This window comes from Thermobia domestica, chromosome 11 (assembly GCF_964235325.1).
Source record: "Thermobia domestica chromosome 11, izTheDome1.hap1.1, whole genome shotgun sequence".
Lineage (NCBI taxonomy): Eukaryota > Metazoa > Arthropoda > Insecta > Zygentoma > Lepismatidae > Thermobia > Thermobia domestica.
Genome location: NC_137464.1, coordinates 40,638,577 through 40,664,396, shown reverse-complemented (window position 1 = coordinate 40,664,396; position 25,820 = coordinate 40,638,577). Strand labels below are relative to the sequence as shown.

Here is a 25,820-nt window from a genome sequence, read left to right as displayed (position 1 = left end):
AAAGTTCACTTGGCGGGAGCAGGGTTTGAATCCGGGACCCCAAGCACCAGAGGTGAACGCTCTACCACTGAGCCACCGCGGCCCCAGGAAAATCTTATGAATAAGCACTTGTACCTATGAAGAGGAAATGTTCTTATAGCAATCTGCAATTTGCCGTTTACAAGCCTTAAAAAAAACTATAGTTTTCGTTGTCTATATTCCCCCTCTCCAAAGAATTTTTAATAACGTCGTTCCCAATATCTATTTGTATTCTGCTACATATTCATATATAGTAGTTTCATTCAGCCAGTTCGCTGGAACAAGTTATTAAGAGTGTACCTTTACCTCTTGATCCAGTTCTTACGAAGAAAATAATTCTCTAATACTGTTTTTGAAAAAACAATATACAAAATATCGGTATAAAGATAACATATGACTAAACCGTACTCACTATTACTAATATGATTGGAATAATAATATTCATATAGTAATAATATTAATAATAAGTCGAATTCTAATACTGATCATAGAATCGGTTGTTAAATGATTTGAATAATGCGTTGAAAGTACTTCTTTGTGGTTGTATGGTTAGCGTACTTATATCTGGTGCTAGAGACCCGGGTTTAATTTCTAGCGTAGCTAATGTAGTTTGGACACCAAGTTAAGCTTTAGGTCTACATATCATATAGTCTCACTGCTGAAAGGAAGGCTAATCTCTAGTCAACCAAACCAAATCATAGTCTTAAAATCCAAGTATAATACAGAAAAACACAATAACAAACAAAAACAGAGAGCGATGTCAGACATCACATATAGCAGTCATTTCGTACTGAATACTCTGTGATGGCATAGGTTTCAGCTCCGCTTTCGAGTAATCCACACAAAGAGGAGAAGTAGCAAGCTGGAAAACTGACGATGAAGAAGAACATTGATTACAGGCAAACAAGAACATCAAAAGTGAAATCGGTGGATTTGCAGGGATACTATATTTGTGAATCCATGACTACACACCACACACAAACTCCCAACATTTGCTTGTTCAAATTCTAATATCTCACTACCTCTTTCATTTCGCAACATATTTTTCTCATATATTTCTCTTACTCTAAAAGTATTTCTACATCACATTTTATTCATTTGGAAATGGCTGATTCAGAGAACGGATGTCCTAAAGTAAAATTTCCAAATCATATTCTGTCACCATCGAAATAATTATCTAGTCTATTACCCAACTTGAAGCCAATGAAAAGAATCAAAGATCATATGAATACGGCAATTGGACCCGTCAATATAAAAATACGTCATTACAAATCACTTCCAACAACATTATTGGTCAAACTTCCAGAGCTCTATTGACTTAATACTGTATTAATCTATGTTATAGATTATCTCCTATCTTTTTAAACACTCTCAAACACAACCCCACTAAAAATCAAGCAAATCAAGGAGCAAATCAGGCAACTTAGAAAATCTATTTTCCTCACAAACATTGTCCCCAAGACAATGATGAAAACATTACTCAATCAATTTCCCAAATTATACCTGAACAAGCAGGATTTAGGTTACAACTTTCTACAATACACCAGTTATTAAGTATCTTCAAAAGTTTCCGGAAAAGTCTTATTTTTAGATATAATTATGGGGAAATATTTACGAATTTAAGTGTAGCTTTTGACTAAACGTGGTTCTATGTCCTGTTTGAAAAATTACTGCACTTAAGCTACCAAATAAACTAATGAGTAAGATTATCAATGGATAATCAACTAACTAACACCATTACCATTTACCAAGGTTTTCTACCTGTTCTAAGTTAAAGATACACCAAAATATCATGACAGCCGCCCAGAAGACATAACAGGATACACCGGCAAAAATCCATTCTCTGGACAGCGATATATTGTAGAAATATACGGAATCCTCCTGCTTACTAAGCTTAGAACTTACTCAATCTACCAACTAAAAAGAAACATTAAAAACAAAAAGTCCACGTCACTACAAATAACTGATACAGTTCTCACGACAACCAATCATAAGACGCTGTCTTCATAAGCTGAAAAGTCATTCTTCTTATCTTCTCTTTACGTCACTGCTGCAGAATTATTGTAATCTTCTCCACTTTCACTTTCCTTTTTGCCATAGGTAAAATATCATCTTAAACTAGACATCCCATTTTCCTTATAGCAAGAAAGTCAACCAATGTCTTCCATCGATTGATTACAGATAATTGTTACCTTCAACGAAATGGATATTGCAAGGATCCTTACACTCACGTACTATAAGACACATATTTTTACTATAAACATGTGTTTCCATGTTTTGTAAACAAATAGTGGCAGACAACAGAAGGAAACTACACTTTCAGGAAGAAACGAAGGGGACACGGAGGGACACGAAGAAAACCGACAACCCTTCACAGGCTCTCCCTCCAAAAGACGACTATAAAAGGGGACGCCGGGTCTAAGAAGTCATCAGTGTTTTTACTGATCATCCATTTACAATACCTACTCCGAAGGCCGCTATGAGCAACGAAGACAACTTACAGTGTCTAATCCTGAGACCGCTATGGGCTACGGAGTCACCAACTCGTCTGAGACTGCTTTGGGCTACGGAGACACCTACCTATCTACCCAAGGCAATATTATACGCGCACGGGGGAGAGGACGTTTTATCCAACACTGTAAACATTCATTTAGAGTGATAGAGTAAGCATACATTTAGAGGAAGATTTAATTGAGACTTGGTATGATAATTATATACGGCATTTTCATAATAAAAAGGTTAAGGACTAAATTTCCGTATACGTTCTTGACTCTACCTACAGAATATTTCAATATGTTTGGATTCTGGTTTCTTCTTCGTAGTTTATATAATGTTCTTCTGATCTTCCTTTTTCCTATATATTTCCTTAGGAATGTTGAAAATCCATCTAGCCTAGGAGAACATTGCTTGGATTTAAGCAGTTATAGCTAGCATGCGTAAATGATTCTAATTTCTTACTGATTGTTACTCCTTGGAATTCATAGATTTTTTGCATTTAGAATCTTCTAAGAGGTAAACCTTTTTTTTTTTTTTTTTTTTTTTTTTTTTTTTTTTTTTTAGAGTAGTGTTGGTTAGATCAGGAGCAACTCAGGGTTTTTGATGGCTAGGTCGATGGTGATGCGAATGAATTCTCATAGTGAAGCGACAACTATCAGACTCGCCCATGTTGTGTTTGATAGCCATGCACTTCTGATTCACTGCCTGGCAAGTACCACCATGTGTGACTTATTTTCCTTTCGGCTTAAAATGCTCAAAGCTAAAGAGGACATTATGTACTGGCATATCCGTCTATATCATAGATCTTTCTAAAGTTTTTAGCTTCACATTAAATGTAGTTGTAATTTTCTTCTCCGATCTTTGCTCACTAGTTCTTCTTCTATATCTAACTCAACTAATATTTATCATCCTTCTTTTCCCTTCCTTTCTTTCGGCCAATCGCCATTTAATAGAAAGAGGTAAAAAAACAAACAAAAAAAAAACAGCTGAGCTCAGGTCTCTTGTGCCGATTCTCACCTTCTTGAGCGAAAAACGAACGAAAAATGGGAGGTTCATTTTATTTTAGAAAAAAGAAAAGAAATGGGGAGGAGAAAAGAGATCAAGAAGATGAATCGGAAGCGTTTGTTACAAAGAACATTTCTCTTAATCGTCGTATTCTTCAGAAGTCACGTATACTTAATCTTTGAATCATTCTGTTCTTCGTATGTTGTGAACGATCGATTAGGCAATATGTTCCTTCGCTCTACCCAAAAGAGCAAGGATGGAAAATCGCCATTTCTTGGAATAGAGAGGTTGAATGTTTTTTTTAAAGATTTCTAGAAGTTTTTTTTTTTTTTTTTAAGTTAATTCACCAGTAATCATGAATTATTCTACAAATTTTATGGATCCTAAACATTTCTTACATAGATCTTGCTGGTTGAAGTCGTGCTAACCTTTTCGCTTCCAGTTGAAACACACATATTCCACTGACATTTTCAGAATGATGCCGTTGGATTTTCATTATATACAGGGTGTCCCAAAAGTAATGGCAAAAAATGAAACCACAAATGCCTGACACCAAAACAAGACAAAAAGTATGTATGACGTATAGTCCGAAAGTTTACAAGTAGGGAGCTAGACAGCTCTGAAAGTGGGGGGAAGGAGCTTCACATTTGCCTACCGGAATAAAGATAGCAGCTAGGAAGGGGCTTCGGAAAAACATAAATTTCATATCGACTTTTTATGTTAAACGCATATTACAAAACTGCGCCAGAGATTCTCCATAAGTCACGTAGGGATTTAGCAAACCGTTTAATTACTCCTGCTGTACAGATATTCAGTGAATCAATACATGAAGTATGCGGAATCTCTAGCGCAGTTATGTAACATGCTTATAACAGCTCAAGGTGATACGGTATTTGTGACTTTCTAAAGCCCATTCCTAGCTCCTATCATTTTTCCAGTAGGCAGGTGTGAAGTTTTTTCCCCCACTTTTGGAGCTATCTAGCTCCACCCGTATCCACTTTCGGACTACATGTCATATACACTTTTTGTAGTGTTTGGTGCCAGGGATCTGTGGTATCATTTTTTGCCATTACTTTTGAGACACCTGTATTTTTCTTTTACGACAACATATGCGACTAGTTCTCTCATGAGGGGCACGGTGGCTTCGTCATAAAGGACTCATGTCTGGTGCAAGAGGTCCATGGTTAGATTACAGTCCACGTGAGTTTGTGGAGGACAACATCGTGTCTGAGGTAGTTCTTCCGTCTCTTCTTACTTTCTCTCCCCACGAAATATGTCATAGTCATTCACTTCCATCAAAAATCTCTTCCCTTTAATCTAAAGTAGATAAACGTGGGACGTTAAACTAGAAACATCATTGGAATTATCATGTTCTTGATATATCTGATTCTTTGATTCTTATTTCTATCGATAGGTACAGTCCGCAGAAAAAAAAACCCTGCAACATGAGCATGTAAGTTTATTGTGAAACGACGAAATATTTTGCTCCAAAATAAGTGTGCAGGGAGAACGCCGAGGTTTCTCCTGGCGTGATTCGTGCCACTTAGAAGTTATATTGATTCCCTGAGCTGTTAGGCATAGTTTCACAATAAACTTACAAGTTCATGTTGCAGGTCTTTTTGCTGCCGACTGTACCACTGCAGCGATTGGTTTTGCTATTCTGTCTTGAGTCATACAGGATTCGTTCTGTCTTTTTTCTCTAATTCAGGAAAGCAAAAGGAAACAAAAAAATAAAGGAACATTTGCATTTTTTTTTAACTGTTGAGCAAGAATAGGAGACACGAAAGTATGGTGATAGTGAAAAAAATCAAATCTGAGATTTTAAAGATGTTTATTTACCTATATATATATAAACTAAACGCAATGTTAACTTGAGAGCCAGATCACAAGCGCATTACTACATGTTGGCGCGCGAACCTTTTCACAGAAAAGCCTTAGTGTTGTGTGTGTGTGTGTATGGTTTAGTTCTTAATCGCCAGTTGTTTCGACTGGCGCTGCTCTGGATCTCAGGTGATATGCACGGAGCTGTGATTTCTCGTCCTTTTCCTGCCGCTAACGAAAAATATGTTTCTTGGCCTTGAAGACACGACAATAGTAATACATGTATTGGAAATTCGCATGTGATGTATTTGCAATCCTCACAAGTAAAACGCGAAAGCATGAATACCATTTTGTTTATTCATTTTGATTGATTAAGGCAAGAAAGGCTAAGAAATGAAGTTATCTTCATATGTCTTACCTGGAAGAGGTCAATTATAAACAGAGAAAAACGAGCAACCACCCTCGCACATAATAAATTAAAAATCCGATCTTTTTTTTTTTTTTTCCTCAAAGCACCGCAACTCTACGTTGGCAGTGAGTAAAGTAGCAGGGACCCGGCAACAATTATATCAGTTCCTTCAAGTTTTGTCTGCATATTTTTCGCTTAGTCGAGAGTACACGTTAATGACAATTTACTTCGCTTGACTTTGAAGAGGTTTCCTTCTCTCGTGTTTGCGGTAATACTGAGAAAATGATAATTTGGATTCATTCATGTTTTTTTTCAATTTCGCGCTCAACACTCTTCATGGTATCAGTTTCACTACACCCACACTAACGCACGCGCGCAGATGATATTTGGCAGAACATGTTACCATATGCACAAAATTTGCACAAGTAAAACGTGAGTCCCGTTCTTTCTTTTGTTTAATTTACTAGCAGGTAAAGAAATTTCTTAAACGGTAGCCACTCTAATTAATTTTTATATATAAAAAATATTAAGCCATTTACCATGTACTGTGGACGATTTCCAACATTGAAAAATCAACTCATTTTACTGGTCTTGTTTCTGATAGAAGATTTTTCAAGTTTATAATCTTGCAACACTTGCAAAAGACTCGCATCTTAGCTGCCGGTGTTTTACTCCATTCTTTCTTTCTCTCTTTCCGATTCTGAATCGTGACGTCTTTTTCATAAACAGTTACTAATCAATCTAGTATCTTTTATTTTAAATATTTGTTTCTGTATTGACATGTTTATATACTTACACTCAATTAGCTCTTTTTGAATTGATCTCCTAAGTAATGATTTTCGTGTGTAATGTGAAGAACTATGTAACGTGCGCTGATTGGCCCGAATTGAAGCTGCTTATCTCGGTTGTCAGGATAAGGTTGCGGCGGAGAGGGCATTCCGTTCAACGTACCTAAGCCAAATTTAAAACTTAAGGCGTTTATAAGATTCTCTCGAGTTATTATTTTAATTTTCTTTCTACGATTAAGGATAGTTTTCTAAAAGTAGAAATTGAAATTTGAAATTGGCATAAGTCTCTGTAGGAAAGAAACCGAATGCATACTTTGTTATTGGGAGTGATATTTTTCCGGACGATTTCCTTGAAAAATGTTTCGACTGAATTTGTTCATATTTGCTTAATAATCTGACAATATGATATCACCAGTGGCGTATTTAGGGGGGGGGGTTCCGGGCTTAAGCCCTCCCCGAAATCTTACTATAGTAAACTATATGAAATATCTTGCAGAATTTTCACATTTTCAGGCAAATCCCCCCCCGAAAGTTAGCAAAGCCCTCCCCGGAACAAAATCGTAAATACGCCACTGGATATCACCACGCATTTGTCTCGAAAACAAAAAACACACAGAGCAGTTTATTGTTGAGGAGAGTTATTTTCGGCCAATTCAGATGATTTTATCCATGATTCATTAATATATGCTTTATTAATAACCGAGCAATATGACATAGCTCATGTTCAATGAAAAAAGTTCACAAGAGGTACAATTTATTGGGGGGTGAGTTTTTCTCGGACGATTCTCATAAAACGACCCAGTCAATTTTGTACGTATTCTGTAAATAAATATTTCGTTAACAATTCTACAACACTGGTTAAGTCTTTTTACATGAATAAATCCAAAAGGGGTATCTTTCTCACAGGGCCGTCGCGTGGGCAAGGCGACCGGGGCAATTGCCCTGGACACCGCTACCAGGGGGGGGGAGCCGGAACGACAAATCAACAAATTTCAAGAAATTCAGATTATGTTGGTAAATGATTTTTTTTTTTTAAAAAAAAAAAGTTAATTCAGATATTTTAATAATTATCAGGCCACGGTTAAGTAAAATTACCGGTAATGTAAACATCGTATAGGATTATTCAATTGGAACTCTCTCCAGGCCTCTGTGAGAAGAGTTTTATCTTGGAAAACTGAGCGAGATCTGCTATTACTTACTTCTGATCCGTATGACAGTTTGGTACAAACTGAAGAAACTTCAGTAGAATTCAATAACATTTCTTTATTCCTATTTCGTCCGAGAAATACCACAATTACTGCAATACTCCAATTACCTACTTATTTTGACACCACTTCATAATAACCGGTTAGCATTACAAATAGAACTTCGCACGTACTTTCCAATCAATAACAGAATAAATATCTTTTCAGTCCTTCTATTCTGCACAAACCTCATACAACAACTGTGTCTATTAACAATCAAGAAAGTAACCATGGAGGGGATTCAAGGATCCCTCTCCACTAAAATGGGAAAAAGTAATCTTAATAAAATTCAAATTTTAGGCTACCCTGTTTTAAAAAGGCATTACAATGGCATTTTCAGGCTTAATTGTTAACATAAATGTTCGAGGGGTATTGATGGACACCGTGTGTTCGAGGAGGAGGGGCTTTAATATTTGTATCATTATTTGCATATTTTATGCTATTCTTATGTCGATGTATATCAAATTCAAATTAAACAAGTATAGCACTCTACTTCAATAATTCAAAACCACGTTTTCATTAACTTTTAATGTTTTAACTACAAAAGCCATTCACTTTAAATCATTGACATAATACCAACTTCTTTTATCTTACATTATTATCTTGCGTTCCATATTTAAATCTAGAAGTAAAGAATATATTCTGGTTGTTTTTCATAGCACACTGGGGAGGGGGTCCTGGGAATTCTCGCCCCGGGCGCTGAGAACTCACGCGACGGCCCTGCTTTCTGAAAATATAATTTGGTACGTATTCCCTAAATAAATGTTTCAGTGATAACAGTAGTATAACATGATTTAGTTTAAGAAATTGGAGCGAGAAAGTATAGCGCGGTAGTCCGTACCTTTAATTTATTTCTTAAGAAGCCGTGAGAAGCCATACTTATATAACATAAATTGCAGAGAAGAGAAAGCTAAAGGAAATTATATGTATCACCCAACCATAGTAATTTGATTTTTGGCAGAATTGGACGCAGAAACGTGCCACAACAAAATGTTATATAGTCAAAAGAAAAGAAATGACTAGATCTATGAACTATCAAAAATAGATGTGAATGTAATGTTTCTAAGCTTCTAAGAAGTGCAGAGGCTCTAGTAACTTTACTTAATTAGACATAAGTAATTGCGATCAATCTGTAGTTATATAATAAACTCCTGTCCGAAATTGAGCCAGGGACCACATGCAGCTTGTGTACACAATTAAACTAACTATAGACGCATAAAGTTAGCAAATGGTTACAAAACGGATATATAGTAAAAAAAATGGGGGGAAAAGAAAAAGAAAAAAAGAAATGAAAAGGAAATCTCTTTTCAGTGTTACGCAACGGCGGGCTTAATGGTGCAATTTGCGCCCATGAGACTTTTGTTCATGACATGTACGAAAATGGCACCATCCAATTTTAGTTATAAAGTAATGATGATGTTTAAGAATACTATGAAGGAGAACTTATATTAATAACATTTAAAAATCATTGTTATAGCAAAGAATGCATTCCCTTTAAATACAAAAGACAAAACTGTTTTGGGAGGTGTAAGCGGACTCAACATATTTAATAGGATGGGGACATCGGTTATAACTAGTTGTTTAAAAGAATAATTGCAACTTTAAGGGAATTGTGCCCAAAAACTTACGGGAGGAAGGTGAGAGAAGATAAACATCATTATCTCTGTTTTATAGTTGGCTGGTTTAGGTTTTAGTGTTTTCGTTTTAGATCCAAGGCTTTGCGAGACGTGGACGCACATGAGATGCGAACCACATGAACTTACATTTGAACTTAAATCTAGATCTTCGTGCACCAAAACCACTAAACTTTCAAGAAGGGAGATTACACTATCCGTTAGCAATGATGTTCCAATGTAGATATGTATACTCATGTCCAAAATTATTTTCGCATGTCTATAAATATTCCTATGTTGTTGTAGGAATATAATTTGATAACGAACTCGCCAGGTATTTCTGATAATGTTAGTATGTGTATAATCGGCAAAGATATGTATGTGGCAAATTTCATGTCAAAAGAGCAGTAAATAAAAACAATAAAACGAAAATAAAACTTTATTGTCCATTCAGCAACATTTTGTTTTACTCATTCTAATTTTCGTATTTACAGTTCTTTTCCTATGAAATTTGCCACAAATGTACATTTCCCGATTATACACATAGTATCAGTATTAAAAGTACCCTGCAAAGTCATTATCAAATTATATTCTTACAAGAAGACAGTTATAGATATGCGACAATCATTTTGGACATGAGTGTACATATTCCCTAGAAGTTCCTGGCGTTTCATGTATGCACTGAGAAATATCACCATGTTATAACATTATCACAGTGGTTCTTGACGTACAACAGGAACATACTTAATCTCTGTGAAGAATAAAGTTAAATAATCCTTTCCACGGCCAATTTCAGCCCACAACTTTGACTTTCATTAAATTTTCTATTTCATTTATTCCGCATATGCTTTAAAAAGATATATTTTTACAAAATACTCTCATCATTCGTTTCATTTAACATCCTTTCCCATCCAGTCGCTTTCGCAGATAAATTTTCCATTCGAGTTTCTATGTAATGAACGTTCAATTTACGCTGTATACAATGCATAAAGAATTGTGGTTTTTAAAACAGCATGAATATTTTTGATTACACGCGGTACACCGAAGCAATCATGTGTCAAAATGTGTGCAAATGAATACCACTTAAAATGAAATCCAGTATATATATATATATATATATATATATATATATATATATATATATATATATATATATATATATATGGATGTGGCTTGTTGCTAAGCAACAACATATAACTGACAAAAAGTGGTAACTGAAAGTTAAAATGATATAAGACCTCCACATCTGTGTGTGGTCTTGAAACAAAAACTGAGTAATTTCAATGTTTCGAACACTTTACAATTAAGTACTTTCCATGACGGTATAAAAAATATAATTGGATACAAAACGTTGATAATACTTGAAGAATCATTTAACCGTAAGCTACCAACAACATATTCCATTCCAAAGAGATATTTTCTACATTTGGTAAACAAGTGTTTCTTTGATTCTCTCTTATAATGTTGTTGAATTTTGTGCACTTTCATTTTCTATATATTAAAAAAAATCATTTCAAATGTAGTTTAATCACGCATAAAAATTCATATCTCGCTGCATTAACATAACAATTAATATCAACAAGATTGTTAGATCAGTCTATCACTCTATCATCAATCCAGACGCAAAACACTACCAATGTTGATCGCGGTGACTCAATGGCGTGGGAGACCCGGGTTCGATTCCCGACGGGAGCTCATGTGGTTCGGATTCCACGTTAATCAGTAGGTCCACGTCTCATATAGCCTCGCTGCTGAACGGGACGCTAAACTAAAATTAACTCAACTCAACTCAGTGGTAAAGCGTTTACCTCTAGTGCAGAGGGTCCTTGGTTCGATCCCAGCTCGCCCCCAAGTGGAATTTGTGGTGGACAAGCGCTGTGTGTGGGTTTCCTCTGGGTTCTCTCGCTTCCTCTATCGTTTTTCATTAAACCAGTTATTCATTTCTCATCATCACCGTCTTCTTTTGCCTAGCAGGCATAATCATGGGACGTAAAACAAAGATTTCATTTTTTTTTTTTTTTTTACCAACACTGATTTAAGTTTTGGTAGAATATTTTAATTAAAGGTAAACTGAAAAGAAAGCTAAATATGTATGACAGAAGTCACGAAAATGTCACTTCTGTCCCACTCTCCTGCTCACCCCTTCTCACTTCTACGAATTTGGACTTAAACGGCATCACGTGTGTAACTATTTAGATATCTCAGCGATTCCAACATCTATGAATTGGGCACTAATATTGTTTTTTCGATTATTTTCACATCTGAACTTCTCACCTAGCTCTCGATTCCCATGTCGAAAATTACCAATGTAATATCAAAATCCTTGCAAGACCTGGAGTCGATAATCATACCAAGTAATATCATAATTTGTTCAGTAGTTATTGAATAGTTAGATTACACACAAAGTCACAATCGCTTTTATATGAGAGTTTATAAATAGATATTTCATTTAAAATGATGTACAGTAGAGCGTCGATTATCCGAAGTAATTGGGGGACATGGGTGTTCGGAAAACTGGTTTGTTCAGATAATTGAACTGTACTGTACTATACTGCACTGTACTGGACTGTACTTCTACAGCCAGTGCCAAACAGACAGAAGTGTGCTGATTGTTGAAACACAGCGACTGGCGGCTTGGCCGGTCAGCAGCGCCTTATGAAGGCTCCATTAGAAGCAATGTTCCGCCAGCGGTGGCTCAGTGCGGCGACTACTGTGGGAAACTTGGTTTGGGAGTGAAAGGGGTGATGGACGGTAGGGTGGGAGAGTAAAAGGTGCGAGCGAGTACACAGTTCGGTTAAGCGGTCGTTCGGTTGACCAACGTTCGGCGACGCTCTACTGTAATACGGTAAGTCATTCTTCTGGAGTAGTTTGCTCTTGGGATTGGGGTCTTTTTTCTGCTAAAATGACTCAGATGACTTGGATCGTATTTTATTAATAAATATCTCATTAAAAATCCTATAATATAAATATATAAAAGAGTAAATGCTAGGCAAAGTTCACTAGGCACCTGATCTCCAAATTATTATGCATAGTGCCTTTAAAGTTTCTATAAATATTACCCTTATACTACAGAGTATAGATAAGATGAGATTTTAGGAAACAACATTATTTAAAAAAAATACTTTTCCATATTCTTTGTTCCACTTGTACGGGAATCTGGCATCCTGCTAGCTTGTAGTAATTCATTTCTCACCAAATTTTCACCATGAGTAGTTTACTCTGAGCTGTGATTTTTTTTGTAGAAATTCTTATACGTTTTTTTCATTTTAGATACAACGAAATACTTCAGCAATTATGGCAATATGACGCGCTTTAATTTATGACATAAAAGAAAGTTTCGTGTGGCATTCCTTATCATTTATTAGAAATCATATATATGCTTTACCCCCTCTTGCCCCCACACATGACACTTATACCAAAAACAGCACATTCGTGGCTAAGTGGTTAGCGTACGGCGTGAGGCGTTTGGCGTGAGGGACCCGGGTTCGATTCCCGGCAGGAGCTCATATGGTTAGGATTCCACGTTAATCAGTAGATCCTCGCTGTTGAAAGGACGTTAAACTGAAAATCAACTCAACTCAAACTTTACCAAGGGATCTACAACCACGATGTAATAAAATTACTACATGTAATAACAATGCTGTAATACCAGACCAGATTGCTAATGAAAGAATTATTAAAGCACTAATGTGTTGTTCTTCATAGGTCCATGATGCATCTCCCCAAAATTCTGACACATTAATCTGGAAACACACTACTTGCTTTTAAACTTCCTTAAGGCTTTTAAACTCCAATAAACTTGTCTTTCACCCCGCGAGGCCTTGTAAATTGTAATTTCTTGTATTGTTTTGTGTGTTAATGATTAGTTGAGATGCTATAACTTTTTTTCTTGACTTGCAAAACTTTAACATCGCATTCTTAATAATAATTTTCCTAAAGAACATCCTTGTTCAATGGTAAGTTTTATTGAAACTCCTATTTTTCAATAACGGACATAGTTTGCTTACATATTTTAACTGATTGTTCGAAATGTAATGATCGTCTAACGACGTAGTAAGTTATGTGTGTTTTTAGATGAATCATCGTCCAAATTGTATGTATTGTAAGAGGAAATCCAACCTGATGTTGTATTCAATTACAGTCGTCAATATTTTCACTCTTCACCTATTTCTTTGTCAAGGGCATTGCAGCTTCTAACTTTTTGTCTTAAATCGTCTACTTAATGTTTTAGATTTCCTTTGCCTAATATCTCGTTTTAAATTATACTCACATGTTCATGTTGTAGGCCAGTCCAGAGGTCTTTTACGAAAAGACTAACCAGTTCTATGGCTTATTGAAACCAGAGGTTCAATGCCGCGTACACAAAAGCTCTCCATTGACTTCTATCCTTAGTCAACTGGATACAGTGTCTAATTTGTATTCCTAGTTTTGTGAGACCCATCTTAATATATGTTCTCCCATCTGCATCTAAATCTTCCCAAAACTTCGAAAGCGTTCCTACTTTCTTCCATTCTGGCTTCATGACCTGCCCACCGGAGCCTCTTACATAAACTTTACAAATTTAATGAAAACTACTCTATATGTACACCCATTTTAGGCGTCATTGTAGAACTATTCGTGATATGCGGTATTTCATGTTAAGCATTAAATCGTGAAGCGTTGGAGCCAGTGGTGCACATTCTCCATAGTCCATGAAGCAGAGGCCTCTCCCGGGCTAACCCTAGCTACGGGGCTTAACTCTAGGTACACCCTCATATATTCTCCGTGCTGTAAAGGAAAGCTTATTTTTTAAAAAAAACTGAAAAGAACCAATTGCATCAAACCATCTAAATACTAAATAGATTTTTCTTGATGCAGGAATGAAATTACTGCTATTATTTACGCATTACAAATTTTTATGCTCTAGAGAAAAATGTCAATTCAATATGAAATCATTTTCAGAAACTTTTGCGATGAATTACCAAAATATTTCCTTAGCTCAGTACTACAGTCACTTTTACTTTTATCATCCTTTATCCTTTAAAGATTTATTTTTTCGTAACGTTTTTACCTTTAAGCCCTTTGCATGTTTTTCTTAATACATTTCACTTAATTACCAGCTAACAAAAGAAGAGTAAAAAGAAGTCTGAGGATTAAAAGCGTGAAGAACACGTACTAATAGGCCAAACAGAAAGAAAAGTGAAAAAGAGACACTAACGTAATACATAATACATCACATGAGGCTTGGAGCACGTAATCTAATATCCTCGGTACAAGAGATCTTGCAGACTACACTCCTCCGACGTCAGATTAACCTAGTCACCTTCTGTGAAGAAGTCTCGAGTGGATTATATATTATCAGGAAGTAAGGCAAGTTCAAAACCAAGAGAGAGAGAGGAATGATTCGTTGCTAAGAAACAGACGGAGAAACAATGAGAAAGAAGTGCTAAGGTCTCGCCATTTCTCCCAATTGAGGCTACAAATCACTTTCGTCCTTTTTTTCTCTCTCTTTTCGCCTTGTCTCGTGCGGGTCGACGTAAGAATTGGAAAATACTCCTTTTTTCTTTCATGGACTCTCTTCGTCCTTTCACAGTAAGAGGAAAAAAAGATACAGAAGCTTGAAAGAAGAGAATAATTCATGGATTTAAAAAAGTAGAAATTGAATTTTATTTTATGGTACGGAATTTTAAAGTAAATATACCTCATCATTAGGCAGAAGTGAAATATTTGTATCTTTATTGAAGTTGAGTGTCCCTTTTCAGCACTGAGGCTATATGAGACGTGATCCTACAGTTTAAGATAGAATCTGAATCACTGTAATTGGTTCATTTTTCTTAACGTTCTATCACCGGGAATCGAACCCGGAGCCACGCATAATCAAGACCAACGCGCTAGCTGCTAGATCTGTGAGAAATGGATATATATAATGAGATAAAATACGAGTATGGCGTTCCATAGTTATGCCCATGGTTATGCCTATGGAAATTTGAGGAGAGGGACAAAGCATTCATTGGCAAAATTATTGAAAGGGTGGTCCTATGTATTCTAGGTCATTGCCCCAGGCCAGGGACCATGGGTCCTGAGCCAGAGATCAAGGGGCTCTAACGTACCCTCAGCAGACGTATGTCAAGCATATTAAAACAGAAATTCTTAAATTCGCAGCTTGTTCGATTGCTACATGTAGCCAGATATTGCTGTAGGACTTGGCCAAGGGTACAATGACCGTATTGAAATTTATTTTGGAAAATTAACACATAAATCCAATTTGCATTCGGAACTCAACTAAAAGACATTAAATTTAGTCCCACAAGAGAGTGAAGAAGGTCTAGCAATTCTATTATCTTGTCCATTGGAGGCAAAAGAGTAATTGCTTTGGCGTACGAAGGCTGCAGAAATAGTATCTGGTTGTGTTTAGGTGGTGGTGCGGTGAAGCTGAGTCTGACGCCGGAGGTCCAACTCTATTCGAAAGAACAGAGAACAAAGTCACTGAGAAACGTATCTTACATTGTGTTTAGTGATTGGGTTACTTGTTTGCATATATTCAAACTTCCAGTTTATATAGAAAGTTAAGAGAGAAGGTGGTACTTATTCTTGGAATGCTAAATAGGTTCCGAAAATACTGCTTCTCGCTATTTCTTATGGGTTTTGCTTTATGGAGATCAATATTGAAACAAAAAATTGTAGTAGATTTACATCACTTCTACTTCTAGTAGATAGTTAAGGACGCAGAAGAGAGATTTGGGACGCTTACTTGATTGGTGGAAATCGCTTCTCGCTATCTACTATCGTTTTCTTTCTATCTTGATCAACGTTAAAGCTTGATATGGTCGTCTTCTACCACTTTTGGTGTATTAATTATTTCCATTAATGAACTCAATTTCTAATTTTTAACCCTTTAAATTTTGACCAAAACTGTCTTCCGGACGGAGAACAGACTGGATAAATATAAATTGGATTTTTTGTAAAAATTAAAACTCCTTAAAAATTAAAACTACGTGGATTCAATATTTGCACTCGCATCGTTCTATTTTCGAAACTAAATAGTTTGCCATTTTACTTATTTAATACATTATTACTATTGTAATCAGTAATTGTATCACTAAAATATTCCAGAAAATAATGTTACAAGAGGTATTTTTGGTTTCTATTTGTCCAACATTAAGTTTAGGAAGGATAGCAACTTCTCGTACTAGTTGTATGTGTTTCAAACTACCCATTCCTGGTGGAAAGTCCTTGAGCAAGGTGGACAACCCAAACTCACATAGGTACATGTTCTGGTCCTACACTACCATACAAAATCGTTAGTTTTGTCAATTTCTAAAATTTAAGAAGTTGTCCTATGCACCCTCAAAAATTTGAGGAGAGAACCAAAATACTCATTACCAATATTTAGAGAGTGTGTACACATGTACACATGTACACCCTATGTACACATAGGTCATTGCTCAGGTCCATTGACCATGTGTATTTTAGGGGCTCAAGGGCATAAAAGTATCCTGAACAGGCGTACGGTGATACAAATTACATCATAAACTATAGGTCCACATCTCATATAGCCTCGATACTGGAAAGCAAGAACAAACTCCAACAAATAACCAATCAAAGTACTACGGTTCTAAATCTTAGAAAGTCTGAGCTGCACAAACCTTCTTGGGTATAATAACTTCTCACAGAATATACCATTCCTCGAGACTTGGATTGTGGGACAAAGTTAAATACGAGTATATTGTTTCAAGTACACTTTACACCTTCCTTTTTTTAAAGAAGCAACTGAATCCAGAGGTCTATTAAACAGATCTTCACATAGGAACAATTCAACTTTGATTGAGGACTTAATACCTTTTCTTTGACAATTAACTGATTGTGACGATTTGCTGTGGTAAGTGATTATCAACTGTTATATGATCATTCGAATTTGGTAATAGTTATATTTCATTGAACTATAAATAACGTTGCCATGTCTCTGTATTTAATATGCGTGTCCATATCGTAGTCTTAAAAAAAGTAACAAAATGTCCATATTTATGTTTTATATTCAGAAAATAGAATAATTAGTTATTATATCCTTACCACCAGGGGTAAACATGAAACTGAAAATGTAGGGGAACTTTTGACGTCACTCCGTCCCCCGTGCTTATCGTTGCCCATTGAGTTTCTTTAGGAAGTGAAGGGACGCCATATATATTTTTTGGAAGTGGGGGTACGACGTCCCCCGCGCTTCCCTTAACTTTTACCCCTGCACCGTTTATATGTTCGTCAAGGAAAATAGCAAGAGTTCTGTATACTTTGAGTTTAAAGATTACAAAGCCGCACCGATAGATAACGAAACAGACTCTGTGGTCTCTGTCAAACCACAGCAGAGGGCTTGTCTTGAGTTTACGAACATTGGAGAGATTTTGAGCGAGAAGAAACAATATTGTGATTTCTCACAATTTATTTCTCTAAAAATATAGTGTAACTACTAGGTATTAGCAACTTGTTTACCCTCAACCGTCTGGGATAATGAGCTGAATTTATTTTCATGCAAAGAAATCATCTAATAAGAACTTTGATTCAACCTATATTATATAATAAGTTTGAGTAGCCATAAATATGTTACCTATGGACTAAGAACATACGTAATACTCTGCAAACACAGTCACATAGAATATGGAAAATACCTATTTCCTTTGATGTAATATGTACAGTCACCACTAAGCAGGGACACTCTAAAACCACCTGATATTCAACTGGCATCAATAACTTTAGAAAGAGCGAGCGAACGAACAGAAACCATGAATTTACCTATCCAATAGGATAAGCAGGAAGTCTACCATAAGCTATTTTGTCCTATGACTCAAGGAAGAGAATTGCAAGCAAATAGAGAAGCTAAGTTATTCTGAAACGAACACCACAAGTAGCGTCATCACAATGACATAAAGAAACATAAACGAAAGGATATTGTTTAGACTAGCCATTATTATCGTCTGTTGAGAAAGTTAAGATGTTAATAGAGTCGAAGTGGAGATGCACATGTTGGAAATATTTAAAGGGAAGAAAAGCCAAGTACAGATTTGGATGCACTAAAGAAAGAACGCATTTTTTAAAAAATATATATTTTATGGTCTTCTTTTAGGAATTGATGGAAAGGAAGAAAATAGCTTGAAAGATGGTTTGAACAGACGTAAGTAGAAATTTCTCTTCATATTCGTACTTCTATTCTAGTTATTACTTTCTTGTTAGTCTGTTGATGTAATTGATGTTCAAGTTTGAAATGAATTCTCAGAAAACCAAGTCCAAAATGAACTTGAAATGAAATGAATTTTTTCAGTTTTATGCCCCGGTTATGCGGTAGGCTAAAGGAGACAGTGATGATGACAAATGTATGAAGTGGTAGAATAGAGAAAATAAGAGAAAACGAGAGAACATCGAGTAGACAACTCCCACATAGTGTTTGTCAGGCATAAAATCCACTTGGTGCAAACGGGGATCGAACCAGAAACCCTACTCATCAACTATGGACGCTCTACCATTGAGACACCGCAGTCCTTGTCGCCTTAAGCAACAGACAGTTAATCTGTTCGTCAAAAGTTCCAGCGGTCAGTCTCAGTCTCTTCTGTGGTATTATCTACTCTGCTTATACAGAAAACCATTATTAATAGAGTAAGCAAAAGACCAGTTTAGAACAGACAATGAAGGCCCAAAGGCTGTATGTAAAGGCTCCGTTTTTTTTATTGGATTCGGCATTCAAGGCTATGATGAAGCCATCACCAAACTATAGCCCTTTTACTTCCTCATATTCTCTCAGGTATCTACTTTAAAGAGATTGGGTGAAACACAGAACTACAGCAGAACAAAAGGAAAAAATTCCCGACACTACCTAGAATCGAACTAGGGCCTCTTAGGTTACAGCTTTACTCCTTACCCACTATACTCCCAATTTCTCAAGAGATGATACTTATTAATGTTGTCCAGGATGCAAGAAATCGAAATTGCTCCTAAAACGACATGACAGTCGGGACAAAAAGTACACTCTTTAATTCGAGACGAGACAAGAAACATGTCATTTCTCGTCTTGTTCTCAAGACGAGAATTTCAGCAGCCTTGTGGACAGAACTAGTTCATACAAGTCTTAGATCTCAGAGCTGCTTTAATGTTACATGATTTACAGTACAAAAACTATAAATAAATTGACTATAGTTGTACAAATACAATGAAATGCCTTTATCAACATTTAAAAATAAACAAGTAATTACATAATGCATCTACTCCAATAATAAATATAGTTTAAATGTAATTACAAATCATTCCCTTCGTGGACCTGTCGTGACGCGAAAGCGTTCTGATAGCTTCTAGATGAATTTTTTTAAAAAATAAATTGATTATATATGCATATATATAAATTTACAAAACGAATCGAGAAAATTAGTTTCGAAAATCGAGACGAGAAGTGAATTATTCTCCTAGAATCAAGAAGAGATCAGTCTTTTACAAAACCTCACGAGACAAAACGAGAAAACTCTTATTTTTGATCTCGTCTCTAATCATGAGTAACATGAATTCTTATTTCGAGCACAAAATCTTCAGGTCAAGAACAATGAACCAGATTATTATTGTAAGGCACAAGTATTAAGGGAAACCTGTTTTCTTTTAATGAAATACCTTTCAATTTATTTTTTTTAAGATTGTAGCCGTACAAAATAGTAGTATGCTTTCCTGTGTTATTCTATGCGTATCGAAAGAAAAAGTACTCAGTCATACTTTCGCGTACGGTTTCGTGACATAGCATATTGAAGAATAAGTACTCAGTCGTACTTTCTCGTATAGTTACCTGACACAGCGTATTAAAAAGCAAGTACTCAGCTTACTATCTAGTACGGTTAAGTGACACAGCGTATTAGATACCAAGTACTCAGCCGTACTATCTCGTACTGCTGCCTGGCACAGCGTACTGAAGAACAAGTACTAAGCCGTACTGTCTCGTACGGATCCGTGACACAGCGTATTGAAGAACAAGTAGTCAGCCGTACTCGTATAGTTCCCTGACACAGCGTACTAAAGAGCAAATACTAAGCCGTACTCTCTCGGATGATTTCTTGAATACAAAATTAGTAACTTTGAAACGATCTAGTAATTTTAATTTTCTTTTACGTAGAGAAACAAGTACATTTCTGGATTAAACAAAGTATTTCAGCTGCACAATTTATTCAGAAGTTTCTATCGAAAACACTTGATGTTCTAATTTTAGCAAGTTACTTAACATAGAAGTTCGATCTGTATAATAAAGAAGTCAATGAAATATAACCATCCGGAATGGGAGAGTTGCTCTCTCCCACTACCACTAGAATTCGTAACTATTGTTAAGGAAAAGTGACCTGTAAGTATGCTACCTACCTCCACGCACTTCACAGGTGAGCGTCAGGCTGGAACCTTCCGTAAGAGGACCAACTATCCTATCTACTTCTCTACCATTAGTTTCGTATATAATAGGAGTTTTTGGCGGTTCTGAAAAAACAAAGAAAAATAAAGGTTTGTTATCAAATATGTTTAAGAAATGAAACATTCTTAACATAAAATTGCATTTTAAATAAATATCAAAGTGCATACAGTACTTCCCTAATGATTGGTATTCCTTGATACAATAACATTGTGTTTCAGACGCAAAATATAGTTTCGTTCCATGCTGCTAGGACTTGAACAAAGTGCACTTAAATAGATATAAGAGACACGTACTTTTCAACATTCTTGGATAAAGTGGCATTTAAATAGTTTTTGTGTTTCTTTAATTATGGCATTTTTAGTTATCTCAGTTAATTTTGTTTTCTGAACAGGTTTCAAGTTTATATAAAGGACTATTCAATCGTTTTATAGCACGAATTCTAATATTATCTTGTCTAGTTGCTTGCATGTTTCTTTGGTGGAACACATTGCCTGAGCTTCTTTGTAGCTAAGTAGAGTGCGCACTATTGGCGTGGGAGACCCAAGTTCGATTTCAAGTTAATGAGGAGGACCACGTCTCATATCGCCTTACTGCTGAAAGGGATGTTAAAATCAATTCAACTGAAGAACATTGACATTTCAGCAATGAATAAAAATGACAATCGAAGATAATGCTGAGAGCTTCTTAATTCCTTGATAGAGATCTTTAACTCCTTCGAACTTATGGAGAATGGTTTTGTTACTTGCGGTTCTTTCGTTTCTGTGAAGCAAATTTGTCTACGTTTAAATGAACATACTGAACTAGTTCGCTGTAAAGTCAGTTCAACAAACGTCCGGCCCTTCACAGAGATAGGAATGCATCAATCATAGAGCTGCAAATGCCGAACAACAGCCAACAACCGAATATAGCCTACAATCAAAGAAGCGAAAACTTAGTTCAAAACTATCAACACCAGCCACACCATTACTCTACTACTCACCACACCACTACACACCACTACTCACTCAGATCTCAAGCCTATCGTCAACTCAGCCACACATAAACTCAAAACAGACAGTAGTAAACGGATTTCCATTACGTTCGTAATGTTGTGCCAAGAGGACTCCATACCTAAATTGAAAATCACCTTATTTAGTACAGCGTAAACTATTTTACGAAAAAAAAAAACTTACTGCTCATGTTCAAATTAGAAAATTTACAATCAAAATATCTCAGTTTGGCATTCTAGAATTTTGTAAGTGAATTCTGATATTTTTAACGAATAATCCTCCTACAATGTGATAACTAGTATTTCTAAAGGAAAATAGCCACTAACTCGTTCGTTCACCAAAAATTTTACCCTGAAGTGTTCTTGTTCGAACGTCTTCAAATCCAGCCAAGCTGAATTTTGGCCTTCATTGAACAAGAGATTCAAGTTCATTTTCGTCATTTCAAATATATCTTATACTTAAGATCTCTATCTGAAGCTCCTTTCAGTGCTTAAGAATTCATGTCTAGATATTGTAAATAACTCTTATATTATGTAAAATAAAGACAGTGTGCACTTTTCCTTGTATTGAACGGAGTGTACAAACTTCACGTCTTTTTTCTCTCAATTTAGTAACCGGACTTGAATTCCTTGTACACTGAACATCGTAATTCACATTCATGGAAATTCACTGGACTTTGCAAACAATACATAAGTATTCCTTTTCAATCCTCTAGATCGAATGAAATTATTTAAACTGACTTTTCTCTTACTGCAAACTTTCCTCAAATTAGTGACAAATTTTCCCTCAGCAAACGGTTATGATGGGAAATGCGTGATGTGATATTGTTTTGTTCTGACGTCTTCTTGAGTATTTTTGGAGTAGAGAAGCTTGTTCTGTAATCAGAATACTTTGCAGCGGATCTTAGCTTAACTTTACATTCTGACTAAAATAATTCTAAATGTATTGTTGTGATATTAATTCGTGTGTGGTCATAAATATTGTAGCATTTCCGAGATTTTTTTTTAGATCATTATAAGAGAAAGGGACATGGCATCTGGAGTCTCTTTGGGATGCGGCCCTCATTATCGACCAAATTGTATGAACATTTTGAACAATATGTGTGTTATTTTTTTAGAAAATAACAAAACACAAATACTGTATGTCTTTAGTTCTAGTACTGGCGTACGGAAACCCCTCTTCAGCAAGATATTATGTAAAAGTCATTATATTTATATATATATATATATATATATATATATATATATATATATATATATATATATATATATATGATTGATTGAACATACCTTAATGAGATTCTGAATAGACAGCTGAATATTAGATGTAACATATGAGAAGTTAGAAAATTTTCTCGTTCATTAAATACATCAAATATCCCATAATTCACCTTTTATAATAAAAATAGTATTTGGAGTTAAATAATTGTGTTTAATTCTAAAACCATTTCAAGATTCCAATAAAAGTGATGATTTTCATTTATCTTTTGTAAAATATGAGTTTTAGGAAAAGTGAACTTTATTTCTGCAGGCTTGAGAGGTTTGAGAAAAATGCTTGTAAATTACTTTTGATAGCAAATATTTTGCTCTTTCAAATTAGTCCATTTCATTTTATTTCTTAAATTTATTAGTTTTTATTTTTTTAAGAAATTAGACAAACAATTTAATAAAGATGTCACTTCTTCCGAGACTTTCGCAAGATAGCATCCTTAACTCAAGTCGGGCCAGCAATAACTTTTAGTATGTTGATGAGGAAGACAATTAGAAATCTATATATTGAAATGCTAGTTTATATATTTGTGATCAAGAAAAGTTTGGGTTGAGTTGATTTGGAGTTTAACGTTCCTGTCAGCAGCGAGGCTATATGAGACGGGACCTACTGATTAACGTAGAATCCGAACCATATGAGCTCTCGCCGGGAATCGTACCCGGGTATCCCATGAAGAAAAGTTTATATGTTTGTAGTCAATTTTTTCGACAATGAGATCTCGAAAACCACAAGCTGTAGAAACGTGCCGTTGTCACTGGTAGATTCCAAATTTTGTGTAGATTTGCCAGTTCTCATTCAAATTTTCAAAAAATCTTGTCTTTATTTTTCTATTCCACATTTTAGGTGTCATTCTGGTCCTACCAGTTTAATATTAAACTAGGTTGGTATGCAACCAGTACGTATAGCGGGTTGATAGACAATTCAGGCGCTTGCTTTATTCTGAATGACAAAATCTATTGCAAGTTGAAAACTTCGAAGGCTTGTGAACTTACAATAGGGCGTACTCGGGTATGGAATTATAAGGAAAAAACACTTGCCTTTGATATCATCTATTGCCTATCCAAGTTTGGCACAAAGTCACCTCAACATTCTATATATTAAAATACTACATTTATATGTGTGTCTACAGAAACTCACTTCCTTTGAGAGTTTTTTGTCTTTTATTTGTGTCTGTAAATGGACTTTTATAGATATATTGAGAAGTGTGAAGGAGATTCGCATTCATATTAGAACGGTGCCCTGTGTACATAGTGAAGTTTTTCAGCTATTCCTATCAAAAACGTTACTAATTTACGCTCCTGAAAATCTTCAATTACAGTAAGACTTCCCAAGTGTGTCTTGTCACTAGGAGAGGAAATAAGGACGTTGAAACGAAACGTGATAGCCTCGGCAAACCCTACGAGGGCAGAATTTAATCCATCATAAACTCACATGCCTGGAATCGATCCAGGAATCCCTCGTATCAAAAGCGTAAATGTATTCTCAAGTATCATATAGTCGAATAATGTTTTCAAAAAAATTATCTTCATGTGTAGCTTTACTTCAAACAAACTTAAGTAAAGTACTTGATTTCTAGTTGGAGGTAGTGGCGGAATTTGATGGAAGTCATATCGGTAAAAAATCAAATTTAATAGCTAGTGACGAAGTTAGTTCTTACTGACAAAATTTTAATTCTTATGCTGATGTGGCTTCTCAAAGTTATTATTTGTTTTTTGAAGTTAAACGTCACTTTTCAGCATCAAGACTATATGAGACATGGACCTCAAGTTTAAGATGGAATCCAAACCAACCGTAATGTGTTCAAATTTGAAAGCTTCCCCAACCAGGAATCGAACTCAGGACCACATGCAGCAAAGTCACATGTGTTTGCCACTAGACAACCGGGAAGGTCTTTAATAATCCTTAAGATCAGCTACCAATAGGAGAATAGACACAAGTGGACGCCCTTTTGTTACGTCACTTCCCATAAATACTTCAATTACGCTATTAAAATTTACTACTTGCATCAAAAGCGAAGACATGGTAGTTTATGGAGAAGTTGTAGCAGAAGGTAATTCTTTGAAGCAAAAAGTACAAAAATAAAAAAATTAAAACTTTTTCGTTTTGCCTTTTGTGCAACAAGTTGGCAACCCTTCTTTTATTCAAGTCTGCGAAAATTAAGGAATTTCAAGCTTGACGGGCGCCAGTAATGAAGACAGGAAAATCTTGTTTACAGGCTGATGGTTCCATTCCACAGTCTTCGCTTTCTTTTGCTCTCTTTCTTCCTCAACAATTATAAATAGCAGGTGCCTTGCCTTGTGAGAAACCACTGATGGAAGAACAGAAGAAGCGAAGCGACGTCATGGAAATTGGACACAAGACGTTAATGAGAATAGGTTTTAAGGAGTTAGCTAAAAATAAGGGAGAAAAAGAAAAGGATTGTAGCCAATATTTATACACTGATTGGTTTACGAAATACGTTCCGTGTTGGAGATAGGCATTAACATCGAATTTTGCATAAATAAAAGCTTCTATTGTGTTATCTGGAACACTATCTTACCAGAGATATGTCATTTCCTCCGGTTCTTGTAAGTACATAGATCTTACGACTATAGACAAATAGTTTATATAGGGTATTACAAAAATATGTCACAAAAATAGATTCCTCACATCAAAATAAGGATAAAAATTTCCTGACACATCCCTAATTACCCTAGGACTATAATCCGCCAATCATTCTCTTCAGAATAGAACTGCCTTTCAGACGGTATGACTCACGTGTCTCCATCAT

At 35.6% G+C, this 25,820-nt stretch overlaps 1 protein-coding gene across 2 annotated transcripts in view; it reads right to left on the bottom strand.

Annotated features, from left to right (window-relative positions):
• The window catches only part of LOC145664063 (kin of IRRE-like protein 3), a 522,782-nt gene that overhangs the window by 296,566 nt on the left and 200,396 nt on the right, over positions 1 to 25,820 (bottom strand). For both annotated transcript variants that reach the window (XM_081730403.1, XM_081730404.1), the window contains exon 3: positions 20,747 to 20,857. In XM_081730403.1, coding sequence (XP_081586529.1) covers positions 20,747 to 20,857 — 111 coding nt within the window. The remainder of the gene's footprint in view (positions 1 to 20,746; positions 20,858 to 25,820) is intronic.